At 39.4% G+C, this 16,024-nt stretch overlaps 1 protein-coding gene across 2 annotated transcripts in view; it reads right to left on the bottom strand.

Annotated features, from left to right (window-relative positions):
• The window catches only part of Ndc1 (NDC1 transmembrane nucleoporin), a 49,406-nt gene that overhangs the window by 4,503 nt on the left and 28,879 nt on the right, over nucleotides 1-16,024 (bottom strand). For both annotated transcript variants that reach the window (XM_069987183.1, XM_069987184.1), the window contains exons 12-16: nucleotides 14,818-15,063; nucleotides 14,607-14,722; nucleotides 11,634-11,684; nucleotides 9,090-9,153; nucleotides 7,793-7,893 (exon numbers count right to left, since the gene is read on the bottom strand). In XM_069987183.1, the coding sequence (XP_069843284.1) occupies nucleotides 7,793-7,893; nucleotides 9,090-9,153; nucleotides 11,634-11,684; nucleotides 14,607-14,722; nucleotides 14,818-15,063 (578 nt within the window). The remainder of the gene's footprint in view (nucleotides 1-7,792; nucleotides 7,894-9,089; nucleotides 9,154-11,633; nucleotides 11,685-14,606; nucleotides 14,723-14,817; nucleotides 15,064-16,024) is intronic.

Here is a 16,024-nt window from a genome sequence, read left to right as displayed (position 1 = left end):
CATGTGCATTCCTCTCAGAGAAGAGTCTCCTGTACCCTGCCTGCAGGCCTAGTAGCCCTTTGTGTTCTACAACTGCAGCATAGTCTCTATAACTTTCAGGACTCCCCCTTTAGCACCATGTTCTTCCCTCTCCAAAGGATAAACCACAGCCTGGAATGGAGGAGGAATTAAGCCAATAGCAGGGAATCTAGGAATCTGTTTTTCAAACTTCTCACCTAAATCTCTATATTTTATTATCTGGTTCTTCACCCCTGACATCAGAGGTACCAGTGCTTTTCCACTACCAATTTCAGGCTTTCCTCTGGGGATCTGATTAAGTGAGTTATCTCAATCAACTGGTTTTCAGTTTCAAAAAGTTATTGGCTCCTTTCTGGTCTATGGATATGTTATGTGCACATATGTGCGCGTGCATGAATAAGAACTTTAGTGAGACAGGATTAAGTAGGGAAAGATGAAAAAAAGGGAGAAACATTTCTTGCTCCCTGTGTAGGAAATAAGGAGTAAGGACTTATATTTTAATAGTTATTTAGTTTTGGAGAAGGAACAAAATTGATTTGATGTTCTACATATTCAATAAACTTTAAGTCCCAATCATTTGTATTTTCATAACATTCACTTACAAGATTATTTCCTAGGGGCTGGGAAGGTGGCTCAGTGGTAGAGCGCTTGCCTTGCATGCATGAGGCCCTGGGTTTGATTCCTCAGCACCACATAAGCAAAAAGAAAAACACCGAAAGTGGTGCTGTGGCTCAAGTGGTAGAGCGCTAGCCTTGAGCTGAAGAGCTGAGGGACAGCACCCAGGCCCAGAGTTCAGGCCCTATGACCGAACCCCCCCCCCCCAAAGAGTATTTCCTAGCCAGGTATTACTGGCTCATACCTGTAATCCTCGCTACTCAGGAGGCTGAGATCTGAGGATCATGGTGAAGTCAGCCCAGACAGGAAAGTCCGTGAGACTCTTAACTCGAATAAACTACTCAGAAAAAGCTGTAAGTGGTGTTATGGCCCAAGTGGTAGAGTGCTAGCCTTGAGCATAGAGAGGTTCAAGGAGACTGAGCCCAGGCCCTGAGTTCAAGTCCCAGGACTGACAAAAAAAAGAGTATTTCCTGTGCCCCCAACTTTTTATATAAGGATCCTTCTTACTGGGGGTTGGGGGGAGGGAAGGAGTGATGAAGGATAATAGTTGAGGAGGTGAGAGGGACGGGATAGTAGGGGAAAAACAAAGGAGGAGGCAACAATGCTGAATAAGAAATGTACTCATTACCTTGCTCATGTAACTGTAACCCCTCTGTACAGTATTTTTACAGTAAAAAACTTATTTAAAAAAAAAAGAAATTGTCAAACTTACAAAAAAAGATGAAATAATGGAAAAAATAAGCCCCACATAACAATTCCCTTGCTTCAAGAAAAAAAAAAACACACTGAATAGTATGCAAGTATATACAAATATATCAGCTGCAACACAGTAGATTTAAGGGAGATCTCAAATAGTGAAAAAAATTTTGGAGAGCTAAAATCAAAGTTCAGCAAAATAAAACACCAGGACGCAGGTACTCAAAAGTTGTGGGGTGGAGTTAAAGGGAAAGGAATAGATGAATAAAGTGGAAATGAAGGAGAAATATAGGCAAGGATCCAATGTATATCCTATAAAATTAAGAATAGGGGGGAAGGGGGCTGGGAAGGTGGCTCAGTGGTAGAGTGCTTGCCTTACATGCCTGAGGCCCTGGGTTCAATTCCTCAGCACCACATAATCAAAAAGAAAAAAGCTGGAAGTGGCACTGTGGCTCAAGTGGTAGAGCGCTAGCCTTGAGCTGAAATGCTGAGGGACAGCGCCCAGGCCCAGGCCCAGAGTTCAGGCTCCACGACCGGACCAAAAAAAAAAAAAAAAAAGAATAGGGGGGAAGGGTAGGTATGGGAGGAATGGATAAGGATGAAGAAACGAGTGACAATGATCAAGATATATTGTATTCATAAACTGCTTTGTTAAATGGCAACTCCTTTGTGCAACTTAAAGATAATAAAAAAGAATTTAAAGATGATTATGACATTTTAAGCCAAAAAAACAACATGGGAGGGATAATAATGCTGGACTTATGCCGGACTTAAAATTCTACTACAGAGCCATAATAACAAAGACAGCTTGGTACTGGCACAAAAACAGCCTGGAAGACCAATGGAATAGATTAGAAGATCCAGAAATAAAACCACACGCCTACAGTCATCTGATATTTGATAAAGGAGCCAAAGACATACAGTGGAAGAAGCATAGCCTCTTTAACTACTGGTGCTGGGAAAACTGGGGAGCCACATGCAGAAAACTAAAAATGGACCCAGCCTGTCACCATGTACTAACATCAACTCAAAATGAATTAAAGATCTCAACATCAAACCTGAAACTCTGAAACTACTGCAGGACAGAGTAGGAAAGACTCTTGAAACTTATAGGCATAGGCAGGAACTTCCTGAACAGTCCCAGAGTCGCAACAAATTGAGAGACTTGACAAATGGGACTACCTTAAAATAAAAAGTGTCGGCAAAGCTAAAGACCTAGCAACCAAACTAGAAAGAAAGCCAACTAATTGGGAAAAAATATTTACCAGCAATATATCAGACAAGGGCCTAATATCCAGTATATACAGGGAACTCAAGAAACTAATCCCTCCCAAACTTAACAAACCAATTACTAAGTGGGCAATGGAACTAAAGAGAGACTTCTCAGAAGAAGAGATAACAATGGTAAAAAAACATGAGGAAATGTTCATCATCCGTGGCTGTAAAGGAAATGCAAATAAAAAACACTGAGATACCACCTTACCCCAGTCAGAATGGCCCGCATCCTAAATTCAGCCAAGGAAAAATGCTGGAGGGGATGTGGAGAAAGAGGAAGCCTATCGCACTGCTGGTGGAAAGCAGACCGGAGGTACCTCAGAAAGCTAAATATAGATCTTCCCTATAACCCAGCCATACATCTACCCTAAAAAACAGGAACACATGCACATACAAGGACACATGCACATTCAGGTTCATTGCCCCACTGTTCACAATAGCCAAGATAGAGAAACAACCCAGATGCCCCACTACAGATGAATTGATCTATCCATTAAAAAGGACAAAATAATGGCATTCACAGGGAAATAGATGGAACTAGAAAAAAATCATTTTGAGTGAGGTAAGCCAAGAGCAAAGAGACAAACGGCACATGCTTTCCCTGATATGTGGATGTTAAATACAAAATGTAAGGAGATATGACAAAGTAAACAGGACTCCAGAAACAAAGGACCGCCACTCATCTTGTCATATTACTAAATGACCCCATGCTGCTGACCATATATATGGTATATATACACACATCTGAGGGGAACTAGGAGGAGGACACAGAAACAGGGAAACAGGGGAAAACATACAACAGAGGGACCCATCAGCTGCACAGGACATTGATGAAAATGAACTAAGCAACTCAAGGGCAGCGTTGGGAGGGAGGGAATAAAAGGGATAGAGGGAACTGCTAACACTAAGCAAAAAGGAAAGAAAAGTACCTATCACCCAATGTGGAAGGAATAGCTGTATTGTCAAAGTTCATAGAATTCACAAACTTTATAGACCATGATAATGACAATTTGCCTCATGAAGGTTAGAATGTGTTTGTGACTTTAAGTATCACTGTCTCACAATACTATGAGATTTGTGAAATTTATGTAATCAATCACAATAAAAAAAATTTCAAATTTGTGAATTTTCATGGAATAATAGTTCTTCTTTATTCCCTGATGGAGGGAAATAAATAATTACTATGAATTCAGCATGGAGAAACCTCTGAGAAATAGCTGCAAGCCTGTTAGGACACATGTTAATTATCAGGTGACCATAATGTGTCCAGACTCATGAATCCCTTGTAATAACTGTGGTGTCTCCGGATGGCTGCGGGTAGGAACCACTACTTTAGACAGCAACCATTCTACTCCTTGCCCTCTGAATAGTTGAAGAGCAAATGGTTTCCCTTTCCTTTCATGTTTTGCCTTTAATGATTCACAGGGAAATGACTGATGTTATTGATACTGAGAAGTAAAACAAAAGAACAAAACGGTGCCATTCAATTGTTCCTTAGTAACTCCCAGAAGCTGATATTGTGCAACTTGCCTTAAATTACAGATACTTGGAATTTGCTCTCTTCATTAAGTATGCCTTCTAGATCTAAAATCATATAATGGAATACATCCATGAGTCACAGCAGATCCCTTCCTTTCTAAAAAAAAAAAAAAAAAAGGCAGTATGGGGAAATTATAATCAACCCATTTCATCAGAACTGTCATTCAATTCAGACCCCGGAAGAGAAGTCTGAATTCACTTAACCAAAAATAAAGCAATCCAGCAGCTTTGGAGGGGTTTAGTACTTAGAAGCTAAATATCAGCTTACTGGTCCTGTTATGTGTCTCAATGACATCTTCTCAGCACCCTAAAACAAACCTTCTTGCCTCTTTGTACTCTGTCCTTCAAACATATTCTCTGTCCCAACTCCTCCTTTATTTTATTTTAAAGTAAGGCCTGATCGCGGGGGGGGGGGGTGTGTGTGTGTGTGTGTGTGTGTGTGTGTGTGTGTGTGTGTGTGTGTGTGTGTGTGTGTGTGTGTGTGTGTGTGTGTGTGTGTGTGTGTGTGTGTGTGTGTGTGTGTGTGTGTGTGTGTGTGTGTGTGTGTGTGTGTGTGTGTGTGTGTGTGTGTGTGTGTGTGTGTGTGTGTGTGTGTGTGTGTGTGTGTGTGTGTGTGTGTGCGCGGGTGTGTGTGTGTGTGTGTGTGTGTGTGTGTGTGTGTGCGCGCGCGCACACACATTCATGCACTGGTACTGGCACTTGAACTCAAGGTCATGCACTATTCAACTTTTTTACTCCCAGCTGGAGCTCTGTCACTTGAGCTACACCTCCTGTCTCCCCAGCCTCCCATTTTTCATGGTACTATTGTTTGAACTCAGGGCTTTGTGCTTGCTAGTTAAGCACTCTACCACTTGAGCTATTTCCTGACTTTTTAACAAATCTATATTTCTTACCCTCCTACCCAGAGGGATAAATAACTACAATCAAACAGACACTCTTTTCTTTTTAATAAACTAGGAATTCTGATAGTAAGAGGAAGAAAAAAATATAGTCATTTTGGTGTAGAATACTTCTATGGCAGTAAGATCTTTATGAAATCATTTTAGTGAGTTCCAATGAGCATATTATTATTACTATTGTCATTGAGTTTGTTGACACAGAGTCTTACTATGTAGCTCAGGCTGGCCTGAAACTCAGGTTCCTATTGCCTCAGTCTCCCAAGGGCTGGGATTACAACAGGTATAAGCTTACCACATCCAACACAATCAGACTTTTTTTTTTAAAGAAAGAGAATGGAAAATACTAAAAGTGCACTACACACAATAAAGGTAAGTACTGTGCCAGGAATCTTGGTTCTGTTTCTCCCTTCCTGAGTCATAAGCATACTGTGGATCATTCATTCTCTCAAGTCCTATGTGGAAGGAACAAAAACAAAACAAACAAAAACAAAAAACCAGGACACAATAGTAGACAAGTTCAGGAAAAGTAGGAAATACAGATCTGCAGTTTTTCCTGGAGTATACTACAAAGCTAACACCCTGTAATTACATCAGGCTCAAGCCCCAGATCTGCCACTTATATGATTTTTGTGGGGGCTATGAGATAAGTCACTGTATTATTGAGCCTCCCTTATCTGTAAAATAGTGTTATTCTGTTTACTTCACAAGACAGGAATTAGGATCAGGTTATAAGAACAGAAGATAAGCTAAAATCATTCTTGCCAGACAGAATAGAAAGACAAGACAATATTAGAAGGAAATTAGTAGGAAACTATTTCAGTAGAAGAAAGGTAGCTGGCAAAGAGCACAAATAATAGAACTACTCGTGCGGAAAGATTTATCTCAAATATTATGCATGAAAAAGTAGGTACAAAGAATACAAACAAGTGGGGCACCAGTAGCTCACACCTGTAATCCTAGCTATTCAGGAGGCTGAGATTTGAGGGTCACAGTTCAAAGTCAGCCTGAGCAGGAAAGTCATGAGACTATTATTTCCAGTAAACTATTTAAAATGTGGAAGTGGTGATGTGGCTCAAATGGTAGAGCACTAGCCCTAAGCAAAAGCTCATGGGCAGCACCAAGGCCTCTAGTTGAAGACCCAGGAGCCCTCTGTCTGTCTCTCTGCCTCTGCCTCTGTCTGTCTCTGTCTCTCTGTCTCTTACACACACACACACACACACACACACACACACACACACAAACACACGCACACACACACACGCGTGCACGCGCGCAGAGCAGTCCTACATAATGGTACATTACTACCTGTAATCCTAGCGCTGAAGAGGCTAAGGCGAAGAATTACAAGGTTGAGGCCAAGGCTAGCCTGGACTACATAAGAAATTCAAGGCCAGTCTAATCTACATAGTGAGACAGTTTCAAAAACACAACAGCTGAGATCTGAGGATCATGCTTTGAAGCCAGCCCACATAGGAAGGTCCAGGAGACTCTATCTCCAATTAACCAGCAAAAGCCAGAAGTGAGTCAGACAGTAGTGGCTCACACCTGTAATCCTAGCTACTCAGGAGGCTGAGATCTGAGGATTGCATGTTTGAAGCTGGCCTGGGAAGGAAAGTCTGTGAGACTCTCATCTCCAATTAAATACCCATAGACTGGTAGAGTGCTAGCCTGAGCAAAAAAGCTCAGAGAGAGCGGGTTCCCCTGAGTTCAAGCCCTAATATTGGCACAAAAACAAAAAATAAATACTTCTGTTACAAAACAAAAGCCACAAAAATACTATCACTGATTTTGATGAGTAAGACTTTCCTTGGTAAAATAAACTGAACCTTGGAGAGGAACTATAGAACATGTTTTCTTATCTTAAGTGGCTTCCCAAAATCAAAAGATGTACCAATTGTTATCCTCCAAAATACCTTCTATAGGGCTGGGAAGTTGGTTCAGTGGTAAAGCGCTTGCCTTGCGTGCTTGAGGCCCTGGGTTCGATTACTCAGCACCCATAAGCAAAAAAACAATCCAGAAGTGGTGCTGTGGCTCAAGTAGTAGAGTGCTAGCCTTGAGCTGAAGAGCTGAGGGGCAGTGCCCAGACTCAGAGTTCAAGCCCACGACCGGACCCAAAATAAAAACCCAAACAAAATACCTTCTATAGTAAGAATATTGCACTCCTCAACTACTACTTCTAAATGCTTCAAGTACTCAGTGTTTGTTCCTTTCCTGTGACATAACCAATAGCATAAGGTGCTAAAATGTGTCTCTTGGCAAAAAGTTAGAAAAGGAAATCTACCTGTAAACAGGAAGCATGGATTTTATTTTTCTGCCTTTCTGTAATTCCTGACTACAAGACTTATACTTAAAAACAACTACCCAGGCTGGGATGGACATCACTGGCCTAACGTCTTGGCCTCTGACCAAAAGGGAACCTATGACTATGTAAATTAATCACAGGCCACTTTCGGTAACTACAAACTGTGTAAAATATAAATCTACATCACCAAACAGAATTCTCATATTCTAACTTAAGTTTTTACTATCAGATTCATATCCTACAGGTTTGGTACTTTGTTTCTATAAAATTTTATAAGCAAATTAGAAGCTTATCTTTCTGTTCTCTCTCCTCCAGATTGAAATTTAACAGTATCATTATAACTTCCAACATGTTTGCTTACTAGATAAATAAGGAATGATAAGGAATAATAGGAAAGCTAGGAGGTAGTTAACTTCTACCCATACCCAGCACAACACAGATCACTTACCTCTTGCAGTGTCAATAAAGCATTAAGGATAGCTGGTAGTGTAGTCTGGACAACTCCAAATCTATCTTCTGTGAATGATGCTGCTACTAAGTGAGATAGACCTCAGGAGGAAAAGAGAAAAAAAAAGTACGTCAAAACCAGACAAATAAATCTGCCACATACAATTATAAAGAGGAAAGAGACAATACAAAAATGGACAAAAGATGGGAGTTAAGTGTTAAAAAGATATTTAGTACTGCTTTAGTTACAAATTATTTCTATAGTTGGGCACTGGTGGCTCATACCTGTAATCCTAGCTACACAGGAGGCTGAGATCTAAGGATCACAGTTTAAAGCCAGCCTGGGCAGAAAAGTCCTCGAGACTCTTATCTCCAACTAATCACCTAAAAACCAGAAGTAGAACCATGGCTCAAAGTGGTAGAGCTCTAACCTTGAGCAAAAAATGCTCAGGGATGTACCCATGCCCTGCGTTCAAGCCCCAAGACAGACAGGCAGACACACACACAAATATACTTATGCTAAGTTGTGATAGGAAGAAAAACAAAAGAATAAAGCAAGTTATGAGGTAGACACTTTTCACAGGATGGTCAGAAAAGGTCTCTGTCGGTTATCACTGAGAAAGCAGTATCTATAAAACAGAGCTCTGCATGTCAGCATACAACTATAATCCCAGCACGAGGAAGGCTGAAGCAGGAGCATCACCTGTTCAAGGCCAGCCTGGTATACAGAGAAATAAGATGTAACAGTTCTTTAGCAAAGAAATTTTCGTATTTCATATAACATAAATTAACAGTAAGTTAAAATCCATCTATTGTAGGGGCTGGGAAGGTAGCTCAGCGGTAGAGTGCATGCCTTGCAAGCATGAGGCCCTGGGTTCGATTCCTCAGCACCACATAAACAGAAAAAGCCGGAAGTGGCGCTATGGCTCAAGTGGTAGAGCGCTAGCCTTGAGCTGAAGAGCTGAGGGACAGCGCCCAGGCCCAGAGTTCAGGCCCCACAACCGGACCCAAAAAAAAAAAAAAAAGGCTAAGCCAGGCATCTATGGCTTACACCTGTTATCCTACTACTCATTAGATTGAGATCTGAAAATTGCTGTTCAAGCCAGCCTGGGCAGGAAAGTCCTGAGAACTCTTATCTCTAATGAACTACCAAAAAAGCTGGAAGTGGAGATATGGCTCAGGTGCTAGTCTTGAGCAAAAGAAGCTTAGGAATAGCACCCAGGCCCAGAGTTCAAGTACCAAGACTGGCATAAAAAAAAATTAAAAAATAAAAAAGTTATAGTTCAGAGATTACTTACCTTCTAATGCCCAAATATGCATTTGGGCATCTGAAAAAACAGCTTGAATGGAGGCCTCTGGATGCTACAATAAAAAAGAAACATTTAAGTTCTCCTGAATAAAAACTACACTATGTCATTTTATTAATTATGTAAAATAACAAAAGATTCACAGGAGGCTCTCAAGAATCAAAATCTGAAATAAGTCTTACATAGTGTTTTAACTATAATATAGCATTTTTGACATCAACTTACAGTGCGGCCCTCACCAAGTCTTTAAATCTCTAAGTGCTCCATTTTTCATGTAAAGTAAAAACTACATGAACTCCCATAAGCTGTTATTCTTTGATACTTACTTCCTAGTGCCTTTTCTCATAGTAGATTCTGGAATATTTTTAAGAGACTGTAACCTTTTACTCACTGCAGTGTTAGTAAAAATTATTTTTTTAAAAGAATTAGTACAGAAATCAATCAAGAGGATGGTTAAAAAAGTTTTTTTAAGGAAGTGGTAGAGTGCTAGCCTTAATTGAGCTGAAGAGCTGAGGGACAGCACCCAGGCCCAGTGTCAAGCCCCACGACTGACAAAAAGAAAAAAAAGGAAAAAAAAGTTCTTTTAAAATTAAAAAATGAATAAAAGAACTCCCTAAATATTTATTACTTCTCTTAAATTGTCAACTGTCCAACTCCATTCCAAAGAAAACCCACTCACCTTTAAATGTAAGTCAGACAATGCAGAGCAACAACAGGCCCACTGAAACAAGTACTGGTTTTGGTTAGGCACTCTATGCAGCCTATTAAGTACAATATAATAATCCTGTTAAATTATATGTTCAGCAACAAAGAGCAGTTGTCATCATCTCCTTATCATACAACAAATCTACTAGCAAAATTAGAAACAAAAGTAGCTACTCACTCCCAAGAGAAAAGGAGATTTTAGTCAGTGTCCTCTGGCTATGTGCCTTACACTAGCTACTTGACCCTGAGCATCTGATTGCCTTATCTGCAAAAGGACAGAATGACCTATCTTACAGGAATGTTGCATGAAATGAGGGATACATATCGAAGAACACGGAGCATAGATAAGGACTGAAGTGAAACTTCGGACAATGCTCATTCTCTTGGTGAAAGACATTTTACTCTAATAACTCAAAGTAGATTCTTTTTAGAAAAAGTAGCTGCAATCTGAGTGGAGTTGCCCTTCCACTATAGTCTTTTAAAAAAGCATTTTTGAGAACCTTTGAACAATGATGTGAAAAGTCATTTCGAGAACTTGAAATGACATACTACATTCTATTAGGGTTGCTCCGATTTCTTTCCCACCAAGTTATGACTAAGCAAGTATAAAAGTGAATAACAAATGCTACCAGGCTTCAATGTACTGAGTGCTAAATTAGCACATTTGCTAATATTGTAATATTTGCAACAAGAGAGATTAGATTTTAAAAACTAAAAACAAAAAAATGTTTTCTTTTTTTTGTTGTTGTTGTTGGTCGTGGGGCTTGAGAACTCTGGGCCTGGGCACTGTCCCTCAACTCTTCAGCTCAAGGCAAGAGCTCTACCACTTGAGCCATAGCACCACTTTCAGTTTTCTGGTGGTTTATTGGAGATAAGAGTCTCATAGAGTATAACCCCTGCTTTCACTGTATTTGATGTTGGTATAATTTGTGGAGGGGAAGGGAAAAAACAAATTGTTTAAATAGGGATACAGGTGAACCCATTGCAACAATGAGACGTACAAGTCATTATGTCGAAAAGGAACTTTACAACTTTGGTGGAGGGTGGGGGGAGGGAGATGGGAGGGGAAGGGGAAACAAAGGAGGAGGCTACAATGCTTGATAAGAAATGTACTCATTATCTTGCCCATGTAATTGTAACCCCTCTGTACATATTTTCACAATAAAACAAGAGTCTCACAGACTTCCTGCCCAGGCTGACTTTGAATCGAGATCCTCAAATCTCAGCCTCCTAACTAGCTAGGATTACAGGCATAAGCCACTGGCGCCTGGCATTATTTTCTTTTATATATGGGTAAGTTTTGCCAGAGCCAAGCAAACAGGAATGAATATTTCTGGATTTAACATTTACTCCCCTGTGGCAGCTGAAATAGCTGACAGGCAAGTCAGAAAGTGTGTGAGTGTGTGTGTATTTTCCTTTCCGCAACAACCTATTTAGCCCAGGCCAGTCTAACATTCAATCTTTTTGTCCATTAGAAAGTTAATATGTCATCTAACTCAATGATCTCTTTTGAATGTCTCTCTCTTGGTCATAAAGATATTAACAGGAAAATGAGCCACAATGCACCAGAAAGCCATGGATTCCTCATTTTAAAAAGATCCAAGCAGCCAGATGAAAAGATCAAAGCCACATTTTAGCACAAAACTGCCAGAAGGGCCAAGTAAAGAGTCCAGGCTCAGGAATGCACTGACATGAGCTGTTCCTAGGAAGACTACTGTTCTAACAGAGGTCCAGGAAAGAACTAGGCAAAGCTGCATGGCCTGCCAAGATCAAGACATATTTATAGGCAAGATCCTATTCACTACTTCTAATTTCATTTCATATTCTTACCTTACTGAAAAAATACATTATCAGCACCCGTTTGGACAAGAAATTCTTAATCTAAATTAGAAAAAAGAAAGAATTAACACATTTTCTTTCTTAATTCTATTGAAATATATCACACATTTCTAGGTTTTCTGATATCAACTTAAATGGAAACAATCCCACATTAGCAAAGAATAATACTTACAATAATCTATGTAAGTAAATACCTTTGTACTATCAATTGAATAATCAAGATGGATCATCTAACCTAAATCATACTGTGTTACCATGTACATACATTTAACAGACCCTGCTATGATAAAAGGAGGTGGTATTTTCCAAGAAGACTCTATTCTTTCTCAGTGCTTTACATGAATCCCCTACAGAGAAAAAAAGCAAAATATAACAAAACAGAAGCCCAAAGACACAAAGTGGTAGCTTTTTTGTTCTTTTTTATTAGTACTGAGGCTTGAACTCTGGTTCTCATGCTTGCTTGGTTTGTTCAGCTGATTGTTCTACTACTTGAGAGTGCTTCCAGAACAGCTTTTTGCTGGTTATTTTGGAAATCTCCAAAACAGACACTATCTATACCCTGATGTCTTCAAAATGTACATTTTTAGATCAGAAGTTTTATCAGAATTTCCCTATATTCCAGATGCTCATGTAATTTCCTTAGAATTTTCACTTGGTTGTCCAATAGTTTCTCAAGGTTATCAGATGTAGAATCAAATTCTAGAGCTCCCCATATCACTTCTATCAATCTACTTTTCCAGGATTATGAATAAATTGTCTAACTAAACTGCAACTACCCTGGTTCCAGCTCCACAGGCCAATAGCTTTCAAGTTTACATTTTCATATTTATCACAAGCATATTATAAACATTATAATAGCATCCTATTACATCTATCTATAAGCATTAAAATGGCATCCTATTACATCTTATGGCTGTCATCACAACCCTTCTAGTCCCAGATCCCAGCATCCTCATTAACCTAATGCAGCAGCTTTAACGGTGTCTCTGATTCCACTGTTGCTGAAGACTGAATTTCCACTCTAAAGCCTGGTCACAAGCTGCTAGATCAGCTTCCAAAATCTAAGTTACAGCACATCATTCTTTTTTTCTTTCATTGTAAAATAATCAAATAATAATTTATTATTAAATTATTTAGTATCTATTATCCAATTCTTTATTATTTAATTTTTATTGTTATTGTAAAGGTGATGTACAGAGGGGTTACATGAGTCAAGTAATGAGTATATTTCTTTGAAACAGAAACAAGGTTTTATGTTATTTTGCTTCTTTTTTTCTCCTCTGTCGCTGTTTTTGATTTCTGTACCTTTTGTCTTGTATGTAACTTTATCTATTCTGGAGAGGGTAAGGGGGTGCACTGAAATGGTGGATAAAAGGTGAACAAATGCAGCAGTGATACTCACTAGACACTATATTGAAAATGAACTTTGCAACTTGTGGGGGAGGGGTTGAGAGGGAAAAAACTGAGAGAAAACAAGGGAAGATGTGAGACTGTTCAGCATATCATTCTTAAGCACAAAACTATACAGTGGATTTTCATATCCTCAAGGGAAAAGCCAGTCTTTATACCAGCAAATAGCCCAATAAGCACTGGCTACCTGCTACCTCTCTGACCTCCAACCCAGCTCACATTCTCCCTTGCTCACTCTGCTCCAGACACATCGTATCCCTTATGCAGGCCAAGCACACTCACTCCTCAGAATCTTTACATTTTGCTGTTCCCTATTATCCCTTTAAGTCTCTGAGTGCCATCTTTTCAGTGAGATTTCCCTGATAAATGCATATAAAATGGCATTCCCTCCTCCAGGCACTTTGTTTCCCTTACCTGCTCTATTTTTCCATATGTTTAAAACATCAAAATTCTTCCCTTGTAAGCCTGGTTTTCATATTTCACCATGCATCTTATAGTTGATGTAATTATCATAGTTTAAGTCATCTTTTTGTTCTCAATGGTACCTATAATGTCTTACATTCCCAATTACTAACAATCTATATCTCATAGAAATATAGTTTTATACATTTGCTTGGTCTATTGCTCCTCACTAGCATATAAACATTATATGAGCAAGGTTTTGTTTCATTTGCTTTTTCTCTTTTTGTTGCACTGAGGACTAAACTAAGGGATTTGCACTTGTGGGTCAAAAACTCTACCACTTGTTTGAATCATGCTTCCAGCATTTAAAGCTGTATTTTAGAGCTAGGATGTAACTCAGTAGCAAGGTGTATAGTGTATGCCTTGCAAATAAAACATCCTGGGTGATCCTCAGTACCAAAAAAGGACAAAAAAAAAAAAAAAAAAAAAAAGAACAAAAAAACACCAACTATGTTTTAAATTAAAACTATATTTAAAGTATAAGAATTCACAGACAAGTAGCATTATATTTGGTTAAGCCATAGGAAATTGCAGATTGTATAACTCCAAGTCAGTCAAATATTAGCCATTTCATATGGACCAACTTTATACAGGAAGAGTCAAAAATATTTATTCCTGCTAATTTACTCATGTAAAAGCCTTGGAGGCTTTTTTTGTTTTTTTAATTAGTGTACTTTAGTTGTGTAGGGGTTTTATATGATATTTCCACACATATACATAACTTACTTTGATCAAATTCACCACCTCTATTACTCAGAAATCCTCAATGCTCTAAAAAGATACCAGTAAAGCTGGGTGCTGGTGGCTCACATCTGTAATCTTAGCTACTCAGGGGGCTGAAATCAGAGAATCACAGTTTTAAGCTAGACCAGGCGGAAAGTCCACGAGAACCTTATTTCTAACAAACTATGCAGAAATAACCAAAAGTAGCACTGTGGCTCAAGTGGTAGAGCACTAGCCTTGAGAAAAACAATCTCAGGGACAGCACCCAGGCCCTGAGTTCAAGCCCCAGGTCCAGCACGTGTGCACACATGCACATGCACACACACACAGATACCAATAAATACAAATTCTGTAATCATACTATCCTACCTGTTCACGCTTATTCTGTATCCATGAATAGATCACATTGGGTTGTCTCACTGTCTTACCATTAGCACTAATAGAGGTGCATGGAGGTAGATTAGAAAATCCAGACATTTGCTCATCTATTTAAAAAAAAAAAAAAATAAGATAAGAACTTAGGCTGTCTGGTCCTGAGCAAGTAGGGCATTTCAAGTTTTAAGAAATAAGTATTCCTCACCAGAAGCAGAAGTCCATAATCTTGGCCCTCTTCTTATTAGCAGAGGACTTTGTGATGACGTATAACAAATGTTTGCATCGAAAATCCCAGCCATTCGATTCACCACATTAGAGCCAAAAGGAGACCCAAAGGTACTTGAAGTATCAGGTGTAGATAATTTTGAAGAAAATAGTGCAGTTTTAGCTGATGGTGGTAGTGATGATCGAGGTATCTGGCTAGGTTTTGGCGTCTGAAGAGCAGTTTCTTCTGTAAAAGAACAGAAGCAGTGTTAAAGAGGTGGTGTAGGCCAAGCATGCTAGCATGAAGGTTCTCGACTTCTCTTGTGTCTCACTTCTTTTGTCTAACACATCTAAAGCTACGTAGATTGTTTTTAGACAGGTTTAAAGTCTAAATTTTTTTTTCTACAATTTAAAGACCACTCAATGAGTGGTCTTTCAAATATCTTTTTCTGCCAGATTAGTGTACCTCCATTTATTTTCCCCTCCCTATGAATATCTAGATCTTCAAGGCCAGTTTCTCTAAGTTATTTTGAAAGAATTCTCATCAATTCACTTATTTTGGGCATGAAACACTTAACTCAGGGCCTTGTACTCTAGATAAGCTTTCTTGTTCAGAGATAGCACTCTTACCACTTGGGCCACCATACTTTCAGTCTGGCTTTTTGCTAGTAAATTGGAGCTAGAGTCTTCCAGATATTTTGTCTGGTCTGGCTTAGAAACTCAGTCTTCTAGAACTCAGCCTCTACAACAGTTAGACCCCAATGATATCTGGTTTAATTTACTTTCTTTTGCTAGTCCTGGGGCTTAACGGCCTGTGTGCTGTCCCTGAGCCTCTTTGTGCTCAACACTAACCACTTGAGCCACAGAGCCATTTCCAGCTTTTTCTGAGTAGTTTATTGGAGATAAGACTCACAAACTTTTCTGCCTGGGCTGGCTTGGAATCTTGATCCTCAGATCTCAGCCTCTAGAGAAGCTAGGATTACAGATGTGAGATTCTTATCTCTAACCATTCAAAGACTAGAAGTTGTGCTATGGCTCAAAGTGGTAGAGTAGTGCCAGGCACGGTGGCTTACAGCTTTAATCCTAGCTACTCAGGAGGCTGAGAACTGAGGATAGCAGTTCAAAGCCAACCCAGATAGGAAAGTCCAAGAGACTCTCATCTCGGATTAACCACCAGAAAACGGAAGTGGCACTGTGGCTCAAGTGGA

Source organism: Dipodomys merriami, unplaced genomic scaffold (genome assembly GCF_024711535.1).
Source record: "Dipodomys merriami isolate MVZ:Mamm:240054 unplaced genomic scaffold, mDipMer1.0.p SCAF_34, whole genome shotgun sequence".
NCBI lineage: Eukaryota > Metazoa > Chordata > Mammalia > Rodentia > Heteromyidae > Dipodomys > Dipodomys merriami.
Note: the sequence above shows the minus strand (reverse complement) of the source record. Positions and strands in the feature narration are given on the sequence as shown.